This window comes from Ascaphus truei, chromosome 6 (assembly GCF_040206685.1).
Source record: "Ascaphus truei isolate aAscTru1 chromosome 6, aAscTru1.hap1, whole genome shotgun sequence".
In the NCBI taxonomy this organism is placed as follows: Eukaryota; Metazoa; Chordata; class Amphibia; order Anura; family Ascaphidae; genus Ascaphus; species Ascaphus truei.
Window position 1 is genome coordinate 46,431,250 of NC_134488.1, and position 26,265 is coordinate 46,457,514.

General features: G+C 53.1%; 1 protein-coding gene across 5 annotated transcripts in view; it reads right to left on the minus strand.

Moving 5' to 3' along the window:
- Positions 1–323: 323 nt before the first annotated feature.
- Positions 324–26,265, minus strand: part of ARHGEF12 (Rho guanine nucleotide exchange factor 12) — a 68,341-nt gene continuing 42,399 nt past the window's right edge. For all 5 annotated transcript variants that reach the window (XM_075604131.1, XM_075604130.1, XM_075604132.1 and 2 more), the window contains 13 exons: positions 19,844–19,958; positions 18,816–18,916; positions 18,348–18,425; positions 16,858–16,933; positions 13,403–13,570; positions 12,414–12,501; positions 11,573–11,671; positions 10,945–11,024; positions 9,053–9,241; positions 5,494–5,835; positions 5,141–5,406; positions 3,937–4,006; positions 324–2,307 (listed from right to left, as the gene is read on the minus strand). In XM_075604131.1, the coding sequence (XP_075460246.1) occupies positions 2,276–2,307; positions 3,937–4,006; positions 5,141–5,406; positions 5,494–5,835; positions 9,053–9,241; positions 10,945–11,024; positions 11,573–11,671; positions 12,414–12,501; positions 13,403–13,570; positions 16,858–16,933; positions 18,348–18,425; positions 18,816–18,916; positions 19,844–19,958 (1,704 nt within the window). In that variant the 3' untranslated portion in view covers positions 324–2,275. The remainder of the gene's footprint in view (positions 2,308–3,936; positions 4,007–5,140; positions 5,407–5,493; positions 5,836–9,052; positions 9,242–10,944; positions 11,025–11,572; positions 11,672–12,413; positions 12,502–13,402; positions 13,571–16,857; positions 16,934–18,347; positions 18,426–18,815; positions 18,917–19,843; positions 19,959–26,265) is intronic.

A 26,265-nucleotide genomic window follows, 5' to 3' on the forward strand; every position in this document is an offset into this window, starting at 1 on the left:
TACGATGGGGGAGGAGCACAGAACTATTTTTAATTACAGTTAAGCTTATTCTAATAAAAGGGTGTATTCTTAAGGACAACTCTCTCGCTTCTCTGTTCAAATCACTGAGACAATATAAAACTGCCTAAAAACAAAGGCACAGATCTGTCCCCCAATGTTTAACTGGGCACCGTGTTGCTACTTTTTAAGCCCTGTGGGCTCAATACATAAGTGGTTATTTTTTGTAATCATTGTGCTGGCTGGAGCCCAGTTTTCTAATCTTTTACAGTAAAAAGGTCTCCAGGAAAATAAACGTGAAACAAAGAAATACGCAGGGACTCTGGTTTCTGTAAGCTTATTTAATATCAGAAAATTCCTTCCCCGTCTCCCATATCCCCCTCAAAAAAAAAAAAAAAATATCTTCAAATAAGCGATATTTCCATCCAGAAACATACAACCTTATGAGCGAGAATGCATAAAAAGAGCTATTTCACAAGCATACATCTGGGGAATTATATTCCCCCCAAACATGATCAGTAAAAATGCAGGATATGAATATTAATACAGACGTCTTTGTAAAGAATACATCCAAATCTTGTTTTTAGCCTGTGTTAAAGATAACATTATTGATGTACAAAGTAAATACAACTGGAAGTTTATTTTTTTATACAAGTAATACAGAGAGAGTGCAGCAAACTCCCTTTAGTGAGAAACGGCTGGCCATTCTGCCAGTTTCCATATCTGGACTGGTAACACACAGCATATATTCAGCCGTGGAGGCTCAGAGCTAAAAGCACAGGGGCACCGTGCCCCGCTGTCTCACCCACTTTCCGCCGCTCTAATAAAATGCTAAAAACCTCTTGCAGCTCTTTATCCGAGTGGTCCCCTCTAAACAACAGCAGAGCTGGCATGTCTAAGCTAGCTGGAGGCAATGGGTTCCAATCTCTGCCGCCAGGGCGGTAGTATTGTGACACTGGCGTGGCGTGCGCTGGTAAACGTGGCATGAGCTATTAATGCAGTGGCAGAGAAAGTGAGTGCTGGCTGACCCTGCAATGCCTAGAAAGGCCCATCGGCGAAACCTTGTTCACATTCACTGGTGCAAATCTATCAGATGAATGAATTCTCTGCCGCCGACAGAAGTGCGGGATGATTGTGGGCACGCATTACCTGTACATCTGAAGTGTTGCCTCCTTATACCACCCGGGCCCCTTATCTAAGCAATAGTCTACCCAGTAACACGTGACCCTGTAGTGTATGCCCTGCTAAAGGTTCCCAGGTGATCTCTGCAAGGTGGTTCAGTGAAACAGCTATACTATGACTGTAAGTGGCGTTTGCTGGCGACGCTCACAGAACAGATGGACAGTTTCCGCTCCCAAATCCGCTCGTCACACAGGAATTTTTGGGACGGCTTTCAGAGAGGGGGGAGCAGCCGTCCCTCGCGCAGCTCGGTGAGGGGGTCTCGCTGATGCTGGCAGTGCACAGGGGGAAACTTGCTGGTGGTGTGGAAAGCAGCCAGGGCTGGTGATGGATTGAGGCCCTGAATCTGATCTCCAGTCTCAGGAGGAAGGGTGAGGGAGAGGGGGTTATAAAGTCAGCCGAGAGCACCTTGGCACCGTCAGTGCAATAAAGAGTCAAGCAATCAGGCGACTGTTTACTACTGGCCCTAAACATGTTTGTGGTACCTGTGCTTGTCTCAGCAGGGGGGGGGGGAGGGTATGGCAGGTTCAGTAGTGTTTTTGGCAACCTGTGCTGGTGGATTGGAGAACAAGCAGCATCAAAACTATAGACAGCTGCTACGTGTCTATTTGGTGTTAATGTAACTGGCATGAACCCTTCCCTACCCTTTAACCTCTGCACGCAGGGGAGGGTGGCACGATATGCCCTGTAAGGGCAGCCTCCCGCATGGGCACGTTACAGCAGCCTCGGAAAGGGTGAATCTGGCAGGAGAGCTCAGCATGAATGGCAGGCTCTCTGTTTAATACACCCAATCTCAAATACTACGCTGGGATAAGTCTGCCACAAAAATGTGCCTTGAATCAGACAAATAAATACATCTCATTTCGTTTCTGCACTCATGTAAATGGCAAAATAAATTTCTTTATATCCTATACCCACAGTTCTGTACATTTGGTATGGTTTTGCGGGTCAGAAGGTGTTGGGAGGGGTGAGGCTGGAACACGGTGGGTAGAGGATGTGATCAGATGTCTGGCGTTAGGCCTCTGATCCCGAGGTAAGGGCAGATCCCTCCAAAATCAGCTGGGTTCCCACGGATCACGACAAACAGTTCTGTGCAGATCTAGCCCTTGTCTGTAAGGAGCCTGGCGATATCTGGGGACAAGAAGTGAGATCAGTACGGGCGCCCACAAACATTATTACACAGACAGGTTCACAACCGCACAGAAATAAAAGCACAATACAGCCACTTACACACGGACGGAAGAGATTAACCACGTTTCCCCGCACATTTATTTGGCAACGATTTCTGCCCCGTAAAATATACTAGCACATTTTCCCTGCTCACTGTTTTTTTTTTTTTTAATATTTTATTTAATACCCCGAAAGAAGTGGAAATTAATATGGGTGGTAAGTCCCTCCGGGCAACATTACTGGACTTAAAAAATAATAATCTTATCAGTGGAATTTGCGATAAGACTGTCTCCGATAAATCTCTTGGCAGTCTGCATGGAAATCAGCTCTGCGTCACCTGCTGGGGTGAAGCAAAGGAGAGTTGGGCCTTTTCACGTAAAAACAGCTCTGAAAACCACAAAACTCTGCTTTAACGTGCATCACACAGAGACCACTGGGGGGGTTTAAATCCTAGTATTGGCTCATGACCAGAAAACATTTCATTTTGCTTCTTGTTCCCGACAACAATGTGAATGATTAATACAAAGCTCAGAATAGTGTCTAATTGCCCCTACATTGATACTAAAAAGGGTATTAACACGTCAGTGTATCAAGGTATACCTGTCGAATGTTTCTCCTTACGCAACTTGTGTGTCAGCGAGAGATGTAGGGAGCGGTTATAGGACACGTTACAATGTAGCAAATAACATTCTGCTAGTCTCCTGTTATAGTGCCTACAAAATTCTACGCAGCGCAATATAAATTCCAAATATAACTGACAAATCGAGTTGTCTGCCTGATTTTGGAAGTACATCCACCCCCCCCACTTGTGCTGAAGCAGGGACTGATTGAGCCACCTGTGCAGAAGCTGGGATATTCTGTAAACCTGACCTGTTGGGGACGGGGTCTTAAGGACTGGAGTTGAGCCCCCCTGCCTTGTGGCGAACCACTGAACAGCCCACGAAACAATCACTCATTTATCATTCCAGTCAGATTTCCATAATACGATCATGTAATCGAATCCTGCAGACTAGCCCTGCTGTAACTTCCCTGACCCCTGTGTGAGTTGCAGAGCAGGGTGAATGCTGTAACTCCACTCTGTATGAGCAATGAAATGGATCACTATCTTCCTTTGAATCCTGTGGTACAGCGGCTGTAACCCTGCAATACAAAGTCTGTATAATGTGAGGAGGCCTGATAACATTATAAGGAGGAGGTAGAGGCGGCATACTGGCAAGAGCCAGCCACACTACAAACTATACCAATATGAGCTCTGAATAAGGCAGGCTTGTAATCAGCGGAAGGCTTCTGTGTGGTCTCACTGTGGTATAATCAGGCAGAGAGAAAGATGCAGGAGTCGCAATAGAGGAACACAGGCGGGGGACAGACAGGGGGATAGCTTGAAGGATGCTGCTTGAGACAGAAATGCAGGGTAAGCAGGGCCTGATTTATGGATTCCTATGGAAGCTGCACTTTCTGAGACCTGCACTGCCCGGGGAATATGGGAGGGCGTCTGCTTGGAAGATTAATGCCCAGAGTTTGCTCAGAGCGCAGAGTCATAAATCCTTCACACGGCAACATCCAGGGATGGGACACACGGACTTATCGTACCCGGATCTCCTTTCGAGAGGCCTGCTGCTACGAGCCTGTGGCGGAGCGCGTGGTAACTGTCTTCAAGCCCCTGCAAGATAGAAGAGCATTGTGACTGCCAGGGAGGGCTGAGCGTGGGACCCGTCCCCGTGAGGGGTGGCGCGGAGAAGGACGGGCTTCCCCCCGGTCAGGATGAGATAACCTAACAATGCCATTTTGATCTTCCCACACGTAAAAGCGCAATGTGTCCCAATAGCAACGTGAATTAAAGGCAGCGACATGCGTGAAGGGGCTAAACAAAGATGGAAGCCGTGTACCAGTGTAATACTTCGATTCAGTCTTCTGCAAAGTAACACGCTTACATACGTGGACACATCGTGGTAGGCTCACGGAATACACGCTCTATGTTTACGTGGCAGTAACAATCACTACTACTTTACAAAGAACAAGGAAATACACCGTATGGATTTCTGCTCTGACCAGAACCCACTCACCTTGTGGTGGGTGGGGGTTCGGTGCTGACCTTGGGGGTGGGGGTTCGGTGCTGACCTTGGGGGTGGGGGTTCGGTGCTGACCTTGGGGGTGGGGGTTCGGTGCTGACCTTGGGGGTGGGGGTTCGGTGCTGACCTTGTGGGTGGGGGTTCGGTGCTGACCTTGTGGGAGGGGGTTTGGTGCTCACCTGGTGGGTGGGGGTTCGGTGCTCACCTGGTGGGTGGGGGTTCGGTGCTCACCTGGTGGGTGGGGGTTCGGTGCTCACCTGGTGGGTGGGAGTTCGGTGCTCACCTGGTGGGTGGGGGTTCGGTGCTCACCTGGTGGGTGGGGGTTCGGTGCTCACCTGGTGGGTGGGGGTTCGGTGCTCACCTGGTGGGTGGGGGTTCGGTGCTCACCTGGTGGGTGGGGGTGCGGTGCTCACCTGGTGGGTGGGGGTTCGGTGCTCACCTGGTGGGTGGGGGTTCGGTGCTCACCTGGTGGGTGGGGGTTCGGTGCTCACCTGGTGGGTGGGGGTTCAGATCTCACCTGGTGGGTGGGGGTTCGGTGCTCACCTGGTGGGTGGGGGTTCGGTGCTCACCTGGTGGGTGGGGGTTCGGTGCTCACCTGGTGGGTGGGGGTTCGGTGCTCACCTGGTGGGTGGGGGTTCGGTGCTCACCTGGTGGGTGGGGGTTCGGTGCTCACCTGGTGGGTGGGGGTTCGGTGCTCACCTGGTGGGTGGGGGTTCGGTGCTTACCTTGAGCTGTTGCAGGTCGGACTCGATCTTTGCGATATAATGCAGCATGTGGCTGAAAGTCTCCTCGGAGGACACGGGCCCGAGCTGCTCGCTGCTGGGCAATGCCAGCCTCTCTGTGGCGTGCGGGGGACTCGTTGGGTCGGCCCGGGAGGAATGAGCTGGGTGCTCAGGGAAGGGGTACTGAGCGGCTAGATCCGGGACAGGGAATTCTTCGTCTGTGGAGCTCTCTTGCATGCTGCCAAATTCCTCCAGGATCAGGAACTTCCCTGCAGCCAAAGAGCTTGCAATGTGAGGGGTGCTGCGGGAGGGAGAGGTATGGGGGTCCCCCCAAAGGCCACATGTTAAACCCTCACCTGAAATCCGGAAGTGCGCCTCTTCCGCGTTATTCCCTTTCCTCGGACCGTCTTCGCCGTCAGCTTCCCTGGCATCAAAGTGCACCCCTCCTTCCTCCGGGGCCCCCTCCCCCAGCTCAGGGCTCGTCCCGCTATGTTCAGAGTCTCTGCTCCCTACCGCATGGTTAGTGTTGGGCTCCCGGCTTCCCCTCCGCTGATTATTCATGCCCGGGTGCCCTGCGGGCATTTCGCGGTGTGTGACCTGCTCCCGAGTCTTCCGGCTGCAGAAACGCTGATAGTTTTCCCTGTCCTCCTTCTCAAGCAGGTTCAGCTGCTGCACCAATAACTGCCTGAGTCGCCCCACTGCAGGAGAGCACGCACAGAGTCAGATAACAGGCGTGTAACATGCACCAACCCAGCCCCACTGCAGGAGAGCACGCACAGAGTCAGATAACAGGCGTGTAACATGCACAAACCCAGCCCCACTGCAGGAGAGCACGCACAGAGTCAGATAACAGGCGTGTAACATGCACAAACCCAGCCCCACTGCAGGAGAGCACGCACAGAGTCAGATAACAGGCGTGTAACATGCACAAACCCAGCCCCACTGCAGGAGAGCACGCACAGAGTCAGATAACAGGCGTGTAACATGCACAAACCCAGCCCCACTGCAGGAGAGCACGCACAGAGTCAGATAACAGGCGTGTAACATGCACAAACCCAGCCCCACTGCAGGAGAGCACGCACAGAGTCAGATAACAGGCGTGTAACATGCACAAACCCAGCCCCACTGCAGGAGAGCACGCACAGAGTCAGATAACAGGCGTGTAACATGCACAAACCCAGCCCCACTGCAGGAGAGCACGCACAGAGTCAGATAACAGGCGTGTAACATGCACAAACCCAGCCCCACTGCAGGAGAGCACGCACAGAGTCAGATAACAGGCGTGTAACATGCACAAACCCAGCCCCACTGCAGGAGAGCACGCACAGAGTCAGATAACAGGCGTGTAACATGCACAAACCCAGCCCCACTGCAGGAGAGCACGCACAGAGTCAGATAACAGGCGTGTAACATGCACAAACCCAGCCCCACTGCAGGAGAGCACGCACAGAGTCAGATAACAGGCGTGTAACATGCACAAACCCAGCCCCACTGCAGGAGAGCACGCACAGAGTCAGATAACAGGCGTGTAACATGCACAAACCCAGCCCCACTGCAGGAGAGCATGCACAGAGTCAGATAACAGGCGTGTAACATGCACAAACCCAGCCCCACTGCAGGAGAGCACGCACAGAGTCAGATAACAGGCGTGTAACATGCACAAACCCAGCCCCACTGCAGGAGAGCACGCACAGAGTCAGATAACAGGCGTGTAACATGCACAAACCCAGCCCCACTGCAGGAGAGCACGCACAGAGTCAGATATTAATCAGATAATCAACACCCCCTCTCCCGACCCGCATATCCCCCCCCATCCCCTCTCCCGACCCGCATATCCCCATTATCCCCTCTCCCGTCACGCATATCCCCCCTATCCGATCTCCCGTCCCGCAAATCCCCCCCCATCCCCTCTCCCGTCCCGCAAATCCCCCCCATCCCCTCTCCCGTCCCGCAAATCCCCATTATCCCCTCTCCCGTCATGCATATCCCCCCTATCCGATCTCCCGTCCCACAAATCCCCATTATCCCCTCTCCCGTCACGCATATCCCCCCCATCCCCTCTCCCGTCACGCATATCCCCCCTATCCCCTCTCCCGTCCCGCAAATCCCCCCCATCCCCTCTCCCGTCCCGCATATCCCCCTTAACCCCTCTCCCGTCCCGCAAATCCCCCCCATCCCCTCTCCCGTCCCGCAAATCCCCATTATCCCCTCTCCCGTCACTCATATCACCCCTATCCCATCTCCCGTCCCGCAAATCCCCCCCATCCCCTCTCCCGTCCCGCAAATCCCCCCCTATCCCTCTCCCGTCCTGCATATCCCCCTCTATCCCCTCCCGTCCCACATATCCCCCCCATCCCACATATCCCCCCCCATCCCGCATATCCCCCCCCATCCCGCATATCCCCCCCTATCCCATCTCCCGTCCCACATACCCCCCCATCCCCTCTCGCATATCCCCCCTATCCCATCCCGCATATCCCCCCATCCCCTCTCCCGTCCCGCATATCCCCCCCATCCCATCTCTCGTCCCACATATCTCCCTATCCCATCTCCTGTCCCGCATATCCCCCCCATCCCATCTCCTGTCCCGCATATCCCCCCTATCCCATCTCCCGTCCCGCATATCCCCCCTATCCCATTCCGCATATCCCCCCCTATCCCATCCCGCATATCCCCCCATCCCCTCCCACATATCCCCCCTATCCCATCCCGCATATCCCCCCATCCCGCATATCCCCCCCTATTCCATCCCGCATATCCACCCATCCCCTCCCGCATATCCCCCCTATCCCATCCCGCAAATCCCCCCATCCCGCATATCCCCCCTATCCCATCCCGCATATCCCCCCTATCCCATCACGCATATCCCCTCATCCCCTCCCACATATACACCCATCCCATCTCCCGTCCCGCATATCCCCCCATCCCATCTCCTGTCCCGCATATCCCCCCCTATCCCATCTCCCGTCCCGCATATCCCCCTTATCCCTTCCCGCATATCCCCCCTATCCCCTCCCGCATAGCCCCCCATCCCCCCTCCCATATCCTCCCTATCCCCTCTCCCATCCCACATATCCCCCCATCTTCCGTCCCGCATATCCCCCCATCCCATCTCTCCAGTCCTGCATAGCCCCCTATCCCTTCTCCCGTCCCGCATATCCCCCCCATCCCTTCCCACATATCCCCCCTATCCCCTCTCCCATCCCGCATACACCCCCCTATCCCATCTGTCCAGTCCCGCATGTCCCCCCTATACCATCTCCCCAGTCCCACGTCCCCCCCATTCCCTTCTCTCTAGTCCCGCATGTCCCTTCTCTCTCTCTCTCTCCGGCCCTGCATGTTACCCCCCGCCTTTCCCCTTCTCCCGTTCCCGAATGTCCGTCTCCTCCCTTTTCCCTTCTCTCCGGTCCCGCATCCCCCCCCCCCAGTCGCCACTCTCCAGTCCCGCATGTCCCCCCTTTCCCTTCTCTCCGGTCCCGCATTCCCCCCCCCCCTTTCCTTCTCTCAGGTCTCGCATGTCCCGTCTCCCCCCTGTCGCCACTCTCCAGTCCCGCATGTCCCCCCTTTCCCTTCTCTCCGTCCCGCATATCCTCCCTGTCGCCTCTCTCCAGTCCCGCATGTCCCCCCTTTCCCTTCTCTCCGTCCCGCATATCCTCCCTGTCGCCTCTCTCCAGTCCCGCATGTCCCCCCTTTCCCTTCTCTCCGTCCCGCATATCCCCCCCAGTCGCCTCTCTCCGGTCCCGCATGTCCCCCCCCTTCCCTTCTCTCCGGTCCCGCATAGCCCCCCATTTGCCTCTCATCAGTCCCGCATGTCCCCCCCCTTCCCTCCGGTCCCGCATAGCCCCCCATTTGCCTCTCATCAGTCCCGCATGTCCCCCCCTGTCCCTGGATGTGCGGTTCTGTATCATTACTCACAGTTTCTGAGTGCAGCCAGAGCTCGGTGCTGCTCAGGAGGTGGGAGGACCTGGACTGGGCTGGGCTCAGGTGCCTGCTGCTCCTTTGGGAGAGAGCCCTGTGCTGCTGCTCCTAGCTGCAGGCGACTGTCACCCCGTGTAGGGGACGGGGACGGCAGTAAGGCCGGGCTCTCCGTGTCCGAGTCTTTATCTATGGAGTAAAAGGAGCCAGGTAACCGCACTGATAATCGTTATACTGCGTGCACACAGCACCCGCACCCTCTGTATACTGCATGCACACAGCACCCGCACCCTCTGTATACTGCATGCACACAGCACCCGCACCCTCTGTATACTGCGTGCACACAGCACCCGCACCCTCTGTATACTGCATGCACACAGGACCCGCACCCTCTGTATACTGCGTGCACACAGCACCCGGATCCTCTGTATACTGCGTGCACACAGGTCCCGCACCCTCTGTATACTGCGTGCACACAGGACCCGCACCCTCTGTATACTGCGTGCACACAGCACCCGCACCCTCTGTATACTGCGTGCACACAGGACCCGCACCCTCTGTATACTGCGTGCACACAGGACCCGCACCCTCTGTATACTGCGTGCACACAGGACCCGCACCCTCTGTATACTGCGTGCACACAGGACCCGCACCCTCTGTATACTGCGTGCACACAGCACCCGCACCCTCTGTATACTGCGTGCACACAGCACCCGCACCCTCTGTATAATGCGTGCACACAGGACCCATAGTCTCTGTATACTGCGTGCACACAGGACCCGCACCCTCTGTATACTGCGTGCACCCAGGACCCAAACTCTCTGTATACTGCGTGTACACAGGACCCGCACCTTCTGTATACTGCGTGCACACAGGACCCGCACCTTCTGTATACTGCGTGCACACAGCACCCGCACCCTCTGTATACTGCGTGCACACAGGACCCGCACCCTCTGTATACTGCGTGCACACAGGACCCGCACCCTCTGTATACTGCGTGCACACAGCACCCGCACCCTCTGTATACTGCGTGCACACAGCACCCGGACCCTCTGTATACTGCGTGCAAACAGGACCCATAGTCTCTGTATACTGCGTGCACACAGGACCCGCACCCTCTGTATACTGCGTGCACCCAGGACCCAAACTCTCTGTATACTGCGTGTACACAGGACCCGCACCCTCTGTATACTGCGTGCACACAGGACCCGCACCCTCTGTATACTGCGTGCACACAGCACCCGCACCCTCTGTATACTGCGTGCACACAGGACCCGCACCCTCTGTATACAGCGTGCACACAGGACCCGCACCCTCTGTATACAGCGTGCACACAGGACCCGCACCCTCTGCATACTGCGTACACACAGGACCCGCACCCTCTGTATACTGCGTGCACCCAGGACCCGCACCCTCTGTATACTGCGTACACCCAGGACCCATAGCCTATGTATACTGTATGTGCACACAGGTCCTGCACCCTCTATATACTGCGTGCACCCAAGACCCATAGCCTCTGTATACGGCATACACACAGGACCCACACCCTCTGTATACTGCGTGCACACAGGACTCGCACCCTCGGTATACTGAGTGCACACAGGACTCGCACCCTCTGTATACTGCATGCACACAGGACTCGTACCCTCGGTATACTGCGTGCACACAGCACCCGCACCCTCTGCATACTGTATGTGCACAAAGGACCCGCATCCTCTATATACTGCGTGCACACAGGACTCGCACCCTCGATATACTACGTGCACACAGGACCCGCACCCTCTGTATACTGCATGTACACAGGACCCACACCCTCTGTATACTGCTTGCACACAGGTCCTGCACCCTCTGTATATACATTACTTGCTGCCCTGTATACCGCACGCACTCACCTGAGCTGTGTATATGGGAGATAAGCACCACTTGCTGCTCGCTCCCCACTTTCTGCTGCTCTCCCTCCTCAGGCTCCTCCCTGTGAGACAGAAAATGGGATGAGACCAGAATCCATCTCAGGCAGCTCTGTGCACCCTCCCTTCCCCCCCGATCTGTCTCCGTAAGCTCTGTGCACCCCCTCCCCTCCTGATCAGTCTCCAGCAGCTCTGCCCCTCTTCCCCCCCCGATCAGTCTCCAGCATCTCTGTGCTCCCACCCCCCAGATCAGTCTCCAGCAGCTCTGCCCCTCTCCCCTACCGATCAGTGTCCAGCATCTCTGTGCTCCCCCCCCGATCAGTCTCCAGCATCTCTGTGCTCCCCCCCCGATCAGTCTCCAGCATCTCTGTGCTCCCCCCCCCAGATCAGTCTCCAGCAGCTCTACCCCTCTTCCCCCCCGATCAGTCTCCAGCATCTCTGTGCTCCCACCCCCCAGATCAGTCTCCAGCAGCTCTGCCCCTCTCCCCCCCCCCGATCAGTCTCCAGCATCTCTGTGCTCCCCCCCCGATCAGTCTCCAGCATCTCTGTGCTCCCCCCCCGATCAGTCTCCAGCAGCTCTGTGCTGCCCCCTTCTTGCCCACGTCACACTCACTCGCCCACGTTGCCGGGTGCCACCGGCGGTAACGGAATGACTGGCCTGGGATCTGCCACCTTCCCCGTCGCTGTCATCTTTGTTATGAGCTCCTGCCACCTGTGGCGAAGAAGTCACACACCACGTTAAAACACACAAGACACGTCAAGATGCAAGCGGCGTTTGTATACGCCACCTGCGAGTCCGAGTGTGCATCTCCCGACCCCCCCATTATCTCTTCTTATTTACGCACAGCCCCCTGCTTGTCAGAATATTATGAGACACAAACAGGAAAACACACTTTCATTTGTTGTATGTAGGTAGTGATATCATTTTACAGAACATGCGAGTTCTTCATAGATGGAATTAAGAGCTTTCCAAACCTCACAGGTCTCTTCTTCCCGTGTACACCACTTTTCAAACCTTACAGGTCTCTTCTTCACGTGTACAGAGCTTTCCAAACCTCACAGGTCTCTTCTTCACATGTACAAAGCTTTCCAAATCTCACGTCTCTTCTTCACATGTACAGAGCTACCCAATCCTCACAGGTCTCTCCTTCACATGTACAGAGCTTTCCAAGCCTCACAGGTCTATTCTTCATATGTAGAGCTTTCCAAACCGCACAGGTCTCTTCACATGTTCAGAGTTTTCCCAAGCCTCACAGGTCTCTTCTTCACATGTACTGCAAGGTTTGAAAAGCTCTGCACACTCATTTGATTTATGGAGAACTCGGATTGAGGTCCATAAAATCACAACCAACAATAAATGCACATTTCTGCAGGACTCCTGCAAAGGTTGGAAACTCCCAACGCTGACAAAGTGATGGAATAATGTTGGGTGCTATATGGGAGAAACCACTTACACATTCTTCTCAGAAACGGTGTTCGCGATCAGCTCGTAAATCTGCGCCCCGTTTTCGGACATGGAAATTACGAAGAGGGCCTTGTTATCTGTGTAGAAGTGAGAGGAGAGAGAAGAGAGAGAGAGCAGAGAGGGAGAGAGGCGAGCAGAGCAGCAGAGAGGGGAGAGGGAGAGAGGGGGGAGCGGAGAGAGGAGGGAGGAGGGAGAGCAGAGCAGCAGAGAGGAGAAAGGGAGGGAGAGGGGAGCATGCAGAGAGTGGAGCGGGGAGAGAGAGGGCAGCAGCAGAGAGGATTGAGAGAGAGGAGAGAGAGGATAAAGAGGAGATAGAGGAGACATGTCAGACCCCTGACTGTCAGCTTACTTATTTTAGTGAACTAATGGCAAGGATAGGTCACAGCTAGAAAATATCACAGATTGATGCAAAAAAATAAATAAATGTAAAAAAAAAAGAGAAAAATAGGAAAGCAGAACTCATTTGGGAAAGATTTTATATACAGTGAGAAATTTGAGGAAGGGAGCAGGTGATCCTCTTATTTACTCTGCCCACAAACTCTACCCGCGTCTCCATGTGTCAGGGGAGCATGACACTGGCCACAGGCTAATGACATTGATGGTGTTATCGTTCCAGTATGCCAGCAGCACAGAAAAACGTTTGAGCAGGCCACTCAAAACTGGCACAAAACCGGGGTCGGAGGACAGGGCTGACCCCGGGGGCTGGAGGACAGGGCTGACCCCGGGGGATGGAGGACAGGGCTGACCCCGGGGGCTGGAGGACAGGGCTGACCCCGGGGGCTGGAGGACAGGGCTGACCCCGGGGGATGGAGGACAGGGCTGACCCCGGGGGCTGGAGGACAGGGCTGACCCCGGGGGATGGAGGACAGGGCTGACCCCGGGGGATGGAGGACAGGGCTGACCCCGGGGGATGGAGGACAGGGCTGACCCCGGGGGCTGGAGGACAGGGCTGACCCGGGGCCAGAGCACATCACTGACCTGTTGCCACCTGCCGCACTAACACAGTGTTGAGCTTGATAACCGGGCTGAAGACGTGTTTGCTGTCACCCGTGGAGGCCAGGATCTTACTGACACACCTCAGCACCAGCTTGTCGTCCTGTCTCTGCAGCAGCACCAGGATATCCTCCAGTAACAGTGTGTACAGATCTGCAGAGATCACAGGACAGCCACGTGTAATAACGGCGCTGCACCCCGGAGACCCGCGCAGAGGAGCGTGAAGCGTGAAGCCACACATACAGCAGATTCAGAGATAAGGGACACACATACAGCAGATTCAGAGATAAGAGACATACATGCAGCAGATTCAGAGATAAGAGACATACATGCAGCAGATTCAGAGATAAGAGACATACATACAGCAGATTCAGAGATAAGAGACATACATACAGCAGATTCAGAGATAAGAGACATACATACAGCAGATTCAGAGATAAGAGACATACATACAGCAGATTCAGAGATAAGAGACATACATACAGCAGATTCAGAGATAAGAGACATACATACAGCAGATTCAGAGATAAGAGACATACATATAGCAGATTCAGAGATAAGAGACATACATACAGCAGATTCAGAGATAAGAGACATACATACAGCAGATTCAGAGATAAGAGACATACATATAGCAGATTCAGAGATAAGAGACATACATACAGCAGATTCAGAGATAAGAGACATACATACAGCAGATTCAGAGATAAGAGACATACATACAGCAGATTCAGAGATAAGAGACAAACATATAGCAGATTCAGAGATAAGAGACATACATACAGCAGATTCAGAGATAAGAGACATACATACAGCAGATTCAGAGATAAGAGACATACATACAGCAGATTCAGAGATAAGAGACATACATACAGCAGGTTCAGAGATAAGGGACATACATATAGCAGATTCAGAGATAAGAGACATACATACAGCAGATTCAGAGATAAGAGACATACATACAGCAGATTCAGAGATAAGAGACATACATACAGCAGATTCAGAGATAAGAGACATACATACAGCAGATTCAGAGATAAGAGACATACATACAGCAGATTCAGAGATAAGAGACACACATACAGCAGATTCAGAGATAAGAGACACACATACAGCAGATTCAGAGATAAGAGACACACATACAGCAGATTCAGAGATAAGAGACATACATACAGCAGATTCAGAGATAAGAGACATACATACAGCAGATTCAGAGATAAGAGACACACATACAGCAGATTCAGAGATAAGAGACACACAAAGCAGATTCAGAGATAAGAGACACACAGCAGATTCAGAGATAAGAGACATACATACAGCAGATTCAGAGATAAGAGACACACATACAGCAGATTCAGAGATAAGAGACATACATACAGCAGATTCAGAGATAAGAGACACACATACAGCAGATTCAGAGATAAGAGACATACATACAGCAGATTCAGAGATAAGAGACACACATACAGCAGATTCAGAGATAAGAGACATACATACAGCAGATTCAGAGATAAGAGACATACATACAGCAGATTCAGAGATAAGAGACATACATACAGCAGATTCAGAGATAAGAGACATACATACAGCAGATTCAGAGATAAGAGACATACATACAGCAGATTCAGAGATAAGAGACATACATACAGCAGATTCAGAGATAAGAGACATACATACAACAGATTCAGAGATAAGAGACATACATACAGCAGATTCAGAGATGAGACATACATACAGCAGATTCAGAGATAAGAGACATACATGCAGCAGATTCAGAGATAAGAGACATACATGCAGCAGATTCAGAGATAAGAGACATACATGCAGCAGATTCAGAGATAAGAGACATACATACAGCAGATTCAGAGATAAGAGACATACATACAGCAGATTCAGAGATAAGAGACATACATACAGCAGATTCAGAGATAAGGGACATACATGCAGCAGATTCAGAGATAAGAGACATACATGCAGCAGATTCAGAGATAAGAGACATACATGCAGCAGATTCAGAGATAAGAGACATACATGCAGCAGATTCAGAGATAAGAGACATACATGCAGCAGATTCAGAGATAAGAGACACACATGCAGCAGATTCAGAGATAAGAGACACACATGCAGCAGATTCAGAGATAAGAGACACACATACAGCAGATTCAGAGATAAGAGACACACATACAGCAGATTCAGAGATAAGAGACATACATACAGCAGATTCAGAGATAAGAGACATACATACAGCAGATTCAGAGATAAGAGACACACATACAGCAGATTCAGAGATAAGAGACATACATACAGCAGATTCAGAGATAAGAGACATACATACAGCAGATTCAGAGATAAGAGACACACATACAGCAGATTCAGAGATAAGAGACACACATACAGCAGATTCAGAGATAAGAGACACACATACAGCAGATTCAGAGATAAGAGACATACATACAGCAGATTCAGAGATAAGAGACACACATACAGCAGATTCAGAGATAAGAGACATACATACAGCAGATTCAGAGATAAGGGACATACATATTCTTTTTTCACAAAATACAAATAAGCAAAATGGTAACATTCAGGGCGGTTAAAGTTATTTAGAAACATGCTTTGACCTGCTAAGTGGGATTGCACCGTTACAGATCCATCCCATTATAAGAGAAGTTAAAGGCGCAATCTCCCAATACTTATTTGGGAGGAAAACACTAAAAGTTGAAAAACCTTCTTTTTGGATTTATTTATCCCGTCCGTATTCCACATGACTCCTAATCTAAGCCTACCCGTGTCTTTTTTTCTTTTAAAACCAGTAAATCACGTTGTTGGGTATTAATTACATGAATATTAAGGGAATTTTAAAGTTAAGATAAATAATTTATTAAAACAGTTTTTAAATACCCTAATTCCGCTGAAGGTTTTCTTTTACCCCGAACGCTGCGCGGTTTCTGGCCTCAGGCATATCGAATAACTGGTGTGAGGACCCTTTCCCAGTAAGGCGGGCGATGAACCGTTTCCTGTCTACTAGAGGTTTTTATAAATACTCTTCTAATGACCAAATTCATGTTTTTCTCAAAAACTTATTTGACTGGGTCATTTTTTGTGTGATGCCCCAATAAGGAGTAACATACGTCTAAAATATTATCTAATGAAAACACATAAGTGGTGGAAATATCCAAGAAACCAGTAACAGAACCACTACGAGAAACTGTAAACCAGTTCAGCAACGGGGAAAACTTTCTACAGCTGCTGAGCCTTTGGGAAAGAAAGTTGAGCAGTAAGTTTGTAAATGAAAAATATGTAGTGATCCTCTGGGTTTGTAAATAAAAAGCGCGCACACACACACACACACACACACACACACACACACACACACACACACACACACACACACACACGTGTTCAGGTCCAACCTCCAATGCAATGTCACAGTGACTCACCAATGGTCTTGTCCCGATTCACCTTCCAGACTAAAGGACCTTCGTGGAACATCTTCCTCTTGGTTAAATCCAGGCTCTGCCCCATAAAAACATGATGAATTACATCCCTACAGTTTCTAATAATGATTAAAGAGAGATCAGAACAGCTGAAACGTAACCCCCCCCCCCCCCCCCCCTGTGATATTGTTCCTCAGTGTGAAATACAATATAATACACCATCGCTGGATCTCAGAATAAGAACTTGTAATAAGGACGCAGGCAGGCACGCTGATAGTAAAATAAAGAACTGGATAACAATACACTTGACTGAGTTAGTGGGGTGTCAGTTTTAGAGGTGCTGCCTCATACTGGGTCAAATTGCACTAATGGGCCTATTAAGTGTAAATGGATAAGACTCGGTAATTGGGCCATTTAGGGAGCCCCTGACAGCCGGCCCCATTGCAAGGCCCTTTTACTAGGGGAGATTGTATAGCGGTGCACATGAGGACTCTCCTCTATTGTAAACGTGCCTGCGGCGACATCGCGATCACGTAAACGCCGAGGAGCGATCAGATGGGCCAGACTTGCCTGAGTGTCCGTGGCACTCTAACGGTTACGTCTCCTTTTAAAGGTTTTTTTTTTTCTAATGAGGCTTGTAAAGAATATAACCTGAAATGTACTTATTGTCCCTTTTTCTAAGGGAGCTTGAGACACGGAGGCCCATGTTTGCTAAGTGATGCTATCCCATAAAACACTTCTCTTTCAGCCTATGCAGCAGTGCTCCCATAAATCTCATTATATTATGGAGTTAAAAACAAAATTAATCTCAAAGTGAATGAGAAATGATAACTCGCAGACCTTGTGTTTCAAATACTTCCATATTTCTAAAAAGTAATCGCTTAAAAAGAAACTAGTTAACACTATATATACACATACACACACACACACAGATATATATATATATATATATATATACACACACACACACACGCATATATATATATATATATATATATACATACACACATACATATATATATATATATACACACACACACACACACACACACACACACACACACACACATACACACATATATATATATACACACACACACACACACACACACACACACACACACACACACACACACACACACTAATAAACAGGTCAGGTTTTCAGGATATCCCAGCTTCAGCACAGGTGGCTCAATCAGAGGCTGCAATATCCTGAAGACCTGACCTGTTGGGGGGGCTTGAGCAGCAGTGCCTTATGCTATCCTAAAAATGTCATGGCAGCAGTAGGGGAGAACGCAGCCTGAATAGGAGAGGAGGACCTCCCCGGCCCCCCCGCCAGGATTGCAGCTATGTCATTGCTGCACACATGAGAACACGGTGACAGAGGCTCGCGTGTAACACACACAGCGCATCATGTGCATTGTCAGCAAGTTCCCAGCTTCGCCCAGTAGAGGGCGGTGTCCCTGCACCAATGCGCAGGTGAGGAGACTCACCCTCAGCTCATCCATCATGGGATATTCCCCGGGCTTCAGACAGGAGAGATCCAGCCTGCGTTGGTAATCCTCTAATCTCTGCAAGCACAACATGGCAACAACTTGTTAACGCTCCGCATGCCCCTCTGCATGCCCCCCATATCCATCTGCATGCCCCCTCTGCATGCGCCTAGGCCACCGATATGCATACCAGTTCCAGGGGGGTAGCGGGGGCACATGGTACAGGGGACACACGGGGGACAGATGCCGGGTGTTTCCTAGCTCAACCCTACTGAAGATTCAGCTGAATGGTAAGATCTCGGCCATTGAAATGAGTGACCCCGTTTCCCAGCTCCAGCTCTGCTGGTGACTTAATCCCACTGTATAAAAACTCTTCCGGGCCGGTCAGTGCCGGCGGCACAATGCCACGTTCCCTGTATAATATCCTGGGTCCGCACTCCGGCACGCCACGCCCGCTCTGCTGCTCACCTGCTTGTTCTCCGCCTCTTTCACGGCCTGGTTCACGTGGTTCAGGATCTGGCGACAATGGTCCGCCGCCTTCTTCACCTTCTCCTTCTCGTCGGGCCGGTCTGGCGGAGCGGGGGAGGGATGGGGGTTAGTGACGGTGGGAAGGTTGCGGAGAGTTCGGCAGCTGAAGCCACATGGGACCTGAACGGCAGATAACCCCCCGGCCCACGCACTCTGCCCCTCTTCCCACCTCCCCTAATACCTCACGCCCTATTACATGCCTGGCTTTCTATCAGAAGGACCATTGCTGGGCGGCTACTCCCCAAATCCACCACCCATTCCCTGAAGTACTGCCCCACCTTCTCCGCCAGCCTCTCACCTTCTAGCCCAGCGGCGGCCAACTCCAGTGCGCAAGAGCTACCAACAGGTCAGGTTTTCAGGATATCCCTGTTTCAGCACAGGTGGCTCAAACGAAGACTGCAACACCTGTGCTGAAGCAGGGATATCCTGAAAACATGGCCACATCTAATACTTCTCTTTCTCGGATATATGCTCTGATTGAGCCACCTGTGCTGAAGCAGTGACTTATTGAGCCACCTGTGCTGAAGCAGGGATAAACTGAAAACCTGACCTGTTGTGGGGGGGGGGGAGGCTTGAGGACTGGAGTTGAGCCCCCCTGGGTTATAGAGAGGGACATGGGAAAGACAGAGGCAGGATAGCAAGAGTTATAAAAGGGGAAAGTTCATTCAAGTCACAGGAAGGCCGAGGTGTGTTATGAAGAGGTTCAGACATTAGAAGTCGGAGGAAGACAGCAAGGTGTTATAAAGAAGGTCGCACAGTGTAAAACAGCGGGCACAGATAGGATGGAGGGTTTGTTATACAGGGGGTGAGACTGGACAAGTCAGGACTTGAAGTGGCTGGGCGTGTCATACAGAGGGTGAGAGAGGGGAAGTTACAAGAGGTCTTATAATAACACTCTAACATCCTCAAGAGCATGAAGAAGGATGAAACGTGACGCCTGCGCGAGGCTGCCCTTTTCCCGTCAGTACCCGAGTACTTGGCGATGTTATCCAGCAGCAGGGGGTACTTGGTGAGCCTCTGCATCTCAGTGGGAATAATATCCTTCAGCTGCAGCCTCCTGCACAAGGGGTTACTCTCCGCGTCCTGAGAGGAGACATGTATCATTGTTATTAAGGCTGTAATTACACGCACATGCGCCATTAATTCCTCTGGGGAACATCTTCCGTTTCACTTCTCTGCTAATTAACTCTCAGAGAAGCCACTTTGCAATTTGCCAGAAGGACAATCCGCATTATTGCAGCTGCTGGACCACACTGCGTGTAACCCGTATTACTGCCGGACCACACTGCGTGTAACCCGTATTACTGCCGGACCCCTGCGTGTAACCCGTATTACTGCCGGACCACCCTATGTGTATCCCGTATTACTGCCGGACCACCCTGCGTGTAACCCGTATTACTGCCGGACCCCTGCGTGTATCCCGTATTACTGCCGGACCACCCTATGTGTATCCCGTATTACTGCCGGACCACCCTGCGTGTAACCCGTATTACTGCCGGACCCCTGTGTGTATCCCGTATTACTGCCGGACCACCCTGCGTGTAACCCGTATTACTGCTGGACCACCCTGCGTGTAACCCGTATTACTGCCGGACCCCTGCGTGTAACCCGTATTACTGCCGGACCCCTGCGTGTATCCCGTATTACTGCCGGACCACCCTATGTGTATCCCGTATTACTGCCGGACCACCCTGTGTGTAACCCGTATTACTGCCGCACCCCCCTGTGTGTAACCCGTATTACTGCCGCACCCCCCTGTGTGTAACCCGTATTACTGCCGCACCCCCCTGTGTGTAACCCGTATTACTGCCGGACCACCCTGTGTGTAACCCGTATTACTGCCGCACCCCCCTGTGTGTAACCCGTATTACTGCCGGACCACCCTGCGTGTAACCCGTATTACTGCCGGACCACCCTATGTGTATCCCGTATTACTGCCGGACCACCCTGTGTGTAACCCGTATTACTGCCAGACCACCCTATGTGTATCCCGTATTACTGCCGGACCACCCTGTGTGTAACCCGTATTACTGCCAGACCACCCTATGTGTATCCCGTATTACTGCCGGACCACCCTGTGTGTAACCCGTATTACTGCCGCACCCCCCTGTGTGTAACCCGTATTACTGCCGGACCACCCTGCGTGTAACCCGTATTACTGCCGGACCACCCTGCGTGTAACCCGTATTACTGCCGGACCCCCCTGTGTGTAACCCGTATTACTGCCGGACCCCCCTGTGTGTAACCCGTATTACTGCCGGACCACCCTGCGTGTAACCCGTATTACTGCCGGACCACCCTGTGTGTAACCCGTATTACTGCCGGACCACCCTGCGTGTAACCCGTATTACTGCCGGACCCCCTGTGTGTAACCCGTATTACTGCCGGACCCCCCTGCGTGTAACCCCTATTACTGCCGGACCACCCTGCGTGTAACCCGTATTACTGCCGGACCCCCTGTGTGTAACCCGTATTACTGCCGGACCCCCCTGCGTGTAACCCCTATTACTGCCGGACCACCCTGTGTGTAACCCGTATTACTGCCGGACCACCCTGCGTGTAACCCGTATTACTGCCGGACCACCCTGTGTGTAACCCGTATTACTGCCGGACCACCCTGCGTGTAACCCGTATTACTGCCGGACCCCCTGTGTGTAACCCGTATTACTGCCGGACCCCCCTGCGTGTAACCCCTATTACTGCCGGACCCCCCTGTGTGTAACCCCTATTACTGCCGGACCCCCCTGCGTGTAACCCGTATTACTGCCGGACCACCCTGCGTGTAACCCGTATTACTGCCGGCCCCCCCTGTGTGTAACCCGTATTACTGCCGGACCCCCCTGTGTGTAACCCGTATTACTGCCGGACCACCCTGCGTGTAACCCGTATTACTGCCGGACCACCCTGCGTGTAACCCGTATTACTGCCGGACCACCCTGCGTGTAACCCGTATTACTGCCGGACCACCCTGTGTGTAACCCGTATTACTGCCGGACCCCCCTGTGTGTAACCCGTATTACTGCCGGACCACCCTGCGTGTAACCCGTATTACTGCCGGACCACCCTGTGTGTAACCCGTATTACTGCCAGACCACCCTATGTGTATCCCGTATTACTGCCGGACCACCCTGTGTGTAACCCGTATTACTGCCGCACCCCCCTGTGTGTAACCCGTATTACTGCCGGACCACCCTGCGTGTAACCCGTATTACTGCCGGACCCCCCTGTGTGTAACCCGTATTACTGCCGGACCACACTGCGTGTAACCCGTATTACTGCCGGCCCCCCCTGTGTGTAACCCGTATTACTGCCGGACCCCCCTGTGTGTAACCCGTATTACTGCCGGACCACCCTGCGTGTAACCCGTATTACTGCCGGACCACCCTGCGTGTAACCCGTATTACTGCCGGACCACCCTGCGTGTAACCCGTATTACTGCCGGACCACCCTGTGTGTAACCCGTATTACTGCCGGACCCCCCTGTGTGTAACCCGTATTACTGCCGGACCACCCTGCGTGTAACCCGTATTACTGCCGGACCACCCTGCGTGTAACCCGTATTACTGCCGGACCCCTCCGTGTGTAACCCGTATTACTGCCGGACCACCCTGCGTGTAACCCGTATTACTGCCGGACCACGCTGCGTGTAACCCGTATTACTGCCGGACCACACTGTGTGTAACCCGTATTACTGCCGTACCACCCTGTGTGTAACCCGTATTACTGCCGGACCCCCCTGCGTGTAACCCGTATTACTGCCGGCCCCCCCTGTGTGTAACCCGTATTACTGCCGGCCCCCCCTGTGTGTAACCCGTATTACTGCCGGACCCCCCTGCGTGTAACCCGTATTACTGCCGCCCCCCCCTGTGTGTAACCCGTATTACTGCCGGCCCACCCTGCGTGTAACCCGTATTACTGCCGGACCCCCCTGTGTGTAACCCGTATTACTGCCGGACCACCCTGTGTGTAACCCGTATTACTGCCGTACCACCCTGCGTGTAACCCGTATTACTGCCGGCCCCCCCTGCGTGTAACCCGTATTACTGCCGGCCCCCCCTGTGTGTAACCCGTATTACTGCCGGACCACCCTGTGTGTAACCCGTATTACTGCCGGACCACCCTGTGTGTAACCCGTACTACTGCCGGCCCCCCCTGTGTGTAACCCGTATTACTGCCGGCCCCCCCTGCGTGTAACCCGTATTACTACCGGACCACCCTGCGTGTAACCCGTATTACTGCCGGACCACCCTGCGTGTAACCCGTATTACTGCCGGACCACCCTGCGTGTAACCCGTATTACTGCCGGACCACCCTGTGTGTAACCGTATTACTGCCGGACCACCCTGTGTGTAACCCGTATTACTGCCGGACCACCCTGTGTGTAACCCGTATTACTGCCGGACCCCCGTGTGTAACCCGTATTACTGCCGGACCACCCTGCGTGTAACCCGTATTACTGCCGGACCACCCTGCGTGTAACCCGTATTACTGCCGGACCCCCCTGCGTGTAACCCGTATTACTGCCGGCCCCCCCTGCGTGTAACCCGTATTACTGCCGGACCACCCTGCGTGTAACCCGTATTACTGCCGGACCACCCTGCGTGTAACCCGTATTACTGCCGGACCACCCTGCGTGTAACCCGTATTACTGCCGGACCACCCTGCGTGTAACCCGTATTACTGCCGGACCACCCTGCGTGTAACCCGTATTACTGCCGGACCACCCTGCGTGTAACCCGTATTACTGCCGGACCACCCTGCGTGTAACCCGTATTACTGCCGGACCACCCTGCGTGTAACCCGTATTACTGCCGGACCCCCCTGAGTGTAACCCGTATTACTGCCGGACCACCCTGCGTGTAACCCGTATTACTGCCGGATCACCCTGTGTGTAACCCGTATTACTGCCGGACCACCCTGTGTGTAACCCGTATTACTGCCGGACCACCCTGTGTTTAACCCGTATTACTGCCGGACCACCCTGCGTGTAACCCGTATTACTGCCGGACCCCCCTGTGTGTAACCCGTATTACTGCCGGACCACCCTGTGTGTAACCCGAATTACTGCCGGACCCCCCTGTGTGTAACCCGTATTACTGCCGGACCACCCTGTTTGTAACCCGTATTACTGCCGAAACCCCCCTGCGTGTAACCCGTATTACTGCCGGACCACCCTGTGTGTAACCCGTATTACTGCCGGACCACCCTGTGTGTAACCCGTATTACTGCCGGACCCCCTGTGTGTAACCCGTATTACTGCCGGACCCCCCTGTGTGTAACCCCTATTACTGCCGGACCACCCTGCGTGTAACCCGTATTACTGCCGGACCACCCTGTGTGTAACCCGTATTACTGCCGGACCATCCTGCGTGTAACCCGTATTACTGCCGGACTCCCCTGCGTGTAACCCGTATTACTGCCGGACCACCCTGCGTGTATCCCGTATTACTGCCGGACCACGCTGCGTGTAACCCGTATTACTGCCGGACCACCCTGTGTGTAACCCGTATTACTGCCGGACCCCCCTGCGTGTAACCCGTATTACTGCCGGACCACCCTGTGTGTAACCCGAATTACTGCCGGACCCCCCTGTGTGTAACCCGTATTACTGCCGGACCACCCTGTTTGTAACCCGTATTACTGCCGGACCCCCCTGCGTGTAACCCGTATTACTGCCGGACCACCCTGCGTGTAACCCGTATTACTGCCGGACCACCCTGTTTGTAACCCGTATTACTGCCGAAACCCCCCTGCGTGTAACCCGTATTACTGCCGGACCACCCTGCGTGTAACCCGTATTACTGCCGGACCACCCTGTGTGTAACCCGTATTACTGCCGGACCACCCTGCGTGTAACCCGTATTACTGCCGGACCCCCTGTGTGTAACCCGTATTACTGCCGGACCCCCCTGTGTGTAACCCCTATTACTGCCGGACCACCCTGCGTGTAACCCGTATTACTGCCGGACCACCCTGTGTGTAACCCGTATTACTGCCGGACCACCCTGTGTGTAACCCGTATTACTGCCGGACCCCCCTGCGTGTAACCCGTATTACTGCCGGACCACCCTGCGTGTATCCCGTATTACTGCCGGACCACGCTGCGTGTAACCCGTATTACTGCCGGACCACCCTGTGTGTAACCCGTATTACTGCCGGACCCCCCTGCGTGTAACCCGTATTACTGCCGGACCCCCCTGTGTGTAACCCGTATTACTGCCGGACCACCCTGCGTGTAACCCGTATTACTGCCGGCCCCCCCTGTGTGTAACCCGTATTACTGCCGGACCACCCTGCGTATAACCCGTATTACTGCCGGACCACCCTGTGTATAACCCGTATTACTGCCGGACCACCCTGTGTGTAACCCGTATTACTGCCGGACCACCCTGTGTTTAACCCGTATTACTGCCGGACCACCCTGCGTGTAACCCGTATTACTGCCGGACCACCCTGCGTGTAACCCGTATTACTGCCGGAACACCCTGCGTGTAACCCGTATTACTGCCGGATCACCCTGCGTGTAACCCGTATTACTGCCGGACCACCCTGGGTGTAACCCGTATTACTGCCGGACCCCCCTGTGTGTAACCCGTATTACTGCCGGACCACCCTGCGTGTAACCCGTATTACTGCCGGACCACCCTGCGTGTAACCCGTATTACTGCCGGACCCCCTGTGTGTAACCCGTATTACTGCCGGACCCCCTGTGTTTAACCCGTATTACTGCCGGACCACCCTGCGTGTAACCCGTATTACTGCCGGACCACCCTGCGTGTAACCCGTATTACTGCCGGACCCCCCTGCGTGTAACCCGTATTACTGCCGGACCCCCCTGCGTGTAACCCGTATTACTGCCGGACCCCCCTGCGTGTAACCCGTATTACTGCCGGACCCCCCTGCGTGTAACCCGTATTACTGCCGGACCCCCCTGCGTGTAACCCGTATTACTGCCGGACCACACTGCGTGTAACCCGTATTACTGCCGGACCCCCCTGCGTGTAACCCGTATTACTGCCGGACCCCCTGTGTGTAACCCGTATTACTGCCGGACCACCCTGCGTGTAACCCGTATTACTGCTGGACCACCCTGCGTGTAACCCGTATTACTGCCGGACCACCCTGCGTGTAACCCGTATTACTGCCGGACCACCCTGCGTGTAACCCGTATTACTGCCGGACCACCCTGCGTGTAACCCGTATTACTGCCGGACCACCCTGCGTGTAACCCGTATTACTGCCGGACCACCCTGTGTGTAACCGTATTACTGCCGGACCCCCCTGCGTGTAACCCGTATTACTGCCGGACCCCCTGTGTGTAACCCGTATTACTGCCGGACCCCCTGTGTTTAACCCGTATTACTGCCGGACCACCCTGCGTGTAACCCGT